The 1,216-nt window shown below is 52.5% G+C and overlaps 1 protein-coding gene across 1 annotated transcript; it reads left to right on the forward strand.

The window, feature by feature from the left end:
- Positions 1-44: 44 nt before the first annotated feature.
- On the forward strand, positions 45-989 carry LOC103584651 (olfactory receptor 2Z1-like). Its single transcript, XM_008565576.1, has one exon. It carries the CDS (start codon positions 45-47, stop codon positions 987-989), a length of 945 nt encoding a protein of 314 aa, XP_008563798.1.
- The last annotated feature ends 227 nt before the right edge of the window (positions 990-1,216 follow it).

Below are 1,216 nucleotides of genomic sequence, written 5' to 3' on the forward strand. Positions count from 1 at the left end.
CAAATGTGCTGTTCTTCCTGCAGATGAATGATGCCTCCTGGAGGATGGGAGAATCAAATCATTCAGCAGCCTCAGATTTCATTCTCATGGGACTTTTCAGCAACACAGGGTCACACCTGGTCCTCTTCTTTCTTGTGGTCACCATGTTCACCATGGGTCTTCTGAGCAACACCATCCTGCTCTACCTGATTCACACGGACTCCAGGCTCCACACACCCATGTACTTCCTGCTCAGCCAACTCTCCCTGTTGGACGTTGGGTTTCCACTGACCACCATTCCCAAGATGATGACTGACTTCCTGCAGGGAGGAGGCTCCATCTCCTTCAGGGGCTGTGCAGCTCAGATGTTCTTCCTGATGCTGATGGGTGTCTCTGAGTGTGCCCTGCTATCCCTCATGTCTTACGACCGCTACGTTGCTGTGTGCCACCCTCTGCACTATCCTGTGCTCATGAGACGTCAGGTCTGCCTGCTCATGGTGGGCACTTCCTGGTTCTCAGGTGTGCTTGTGGCCTCCATCCAGACCTCCATCACGCTGCACTTCCCCTTCTGTGCCTCACACACTGTGGACCACTTCTTCTGTGAGCTGCCCGCCCTCCTGAAGCTCTCTTGTGCAGACACCTCTGCCTATGAGTTGGCGCTGTCCGTCCTTGGGGTGCTGATCTTGCTACTGCCCATTTCACTCATTGCCGCCTCCTACAGCCACGTGCTGGGGGCCGTTCTCTGCATGCACTCAGCAGAGGCCCGACACAAGGCCTTCACCACATGCTCCTCACACATCACCGTGGTGGGGCTCTTTTATGGGACAGCCCTTTATATGTACATGGTGCCAGGCACCTACCACAGCCCACAGCAGGACAACGTGGTCTCCCTCTTCTACAGTCTCATCACCCCCACACTCAATCCCCTTATCTATAGCCTGAGGAACAGAGAAGTTAGAATGGCTTTGGTCAAAGTCCTTAGCAAACCTGGCTGCAGATTACGGAGATGACCGCATGGTGATGCTGCTTGTGCTAGGGACCCTTTCTTATAGCTGTGACCTACTTTTTATTTGCAGTCCATGTGATGCAAGACTTACTGTCAGACCAGCTCCGTCCCTCCTACCAGACTCCCATTTTACTTTGGAGATTTGCAGGAAACAAATATAGTGATCCCAGTCACCTAAACAGGATACATTTCTGCAGAGTGAGTAATGGATCTGGAATCCATCCCTTGAAA

Source organism: Galeopterus variegatus, unplaced genomic scaffold (genome assembly GCF_000696425.1).
Source record: "Galeopterus variegatus unplaced genomic scaffold, G_variegatus-3.0.2 Scaffold74391, whole genome shotgun sequence".
NCBI lineage: Eukaryota > Metazoa > Chordata > Mammalia > Dermoptera > Cynocephalidae > Galeopterus > Galeopterus variegatus.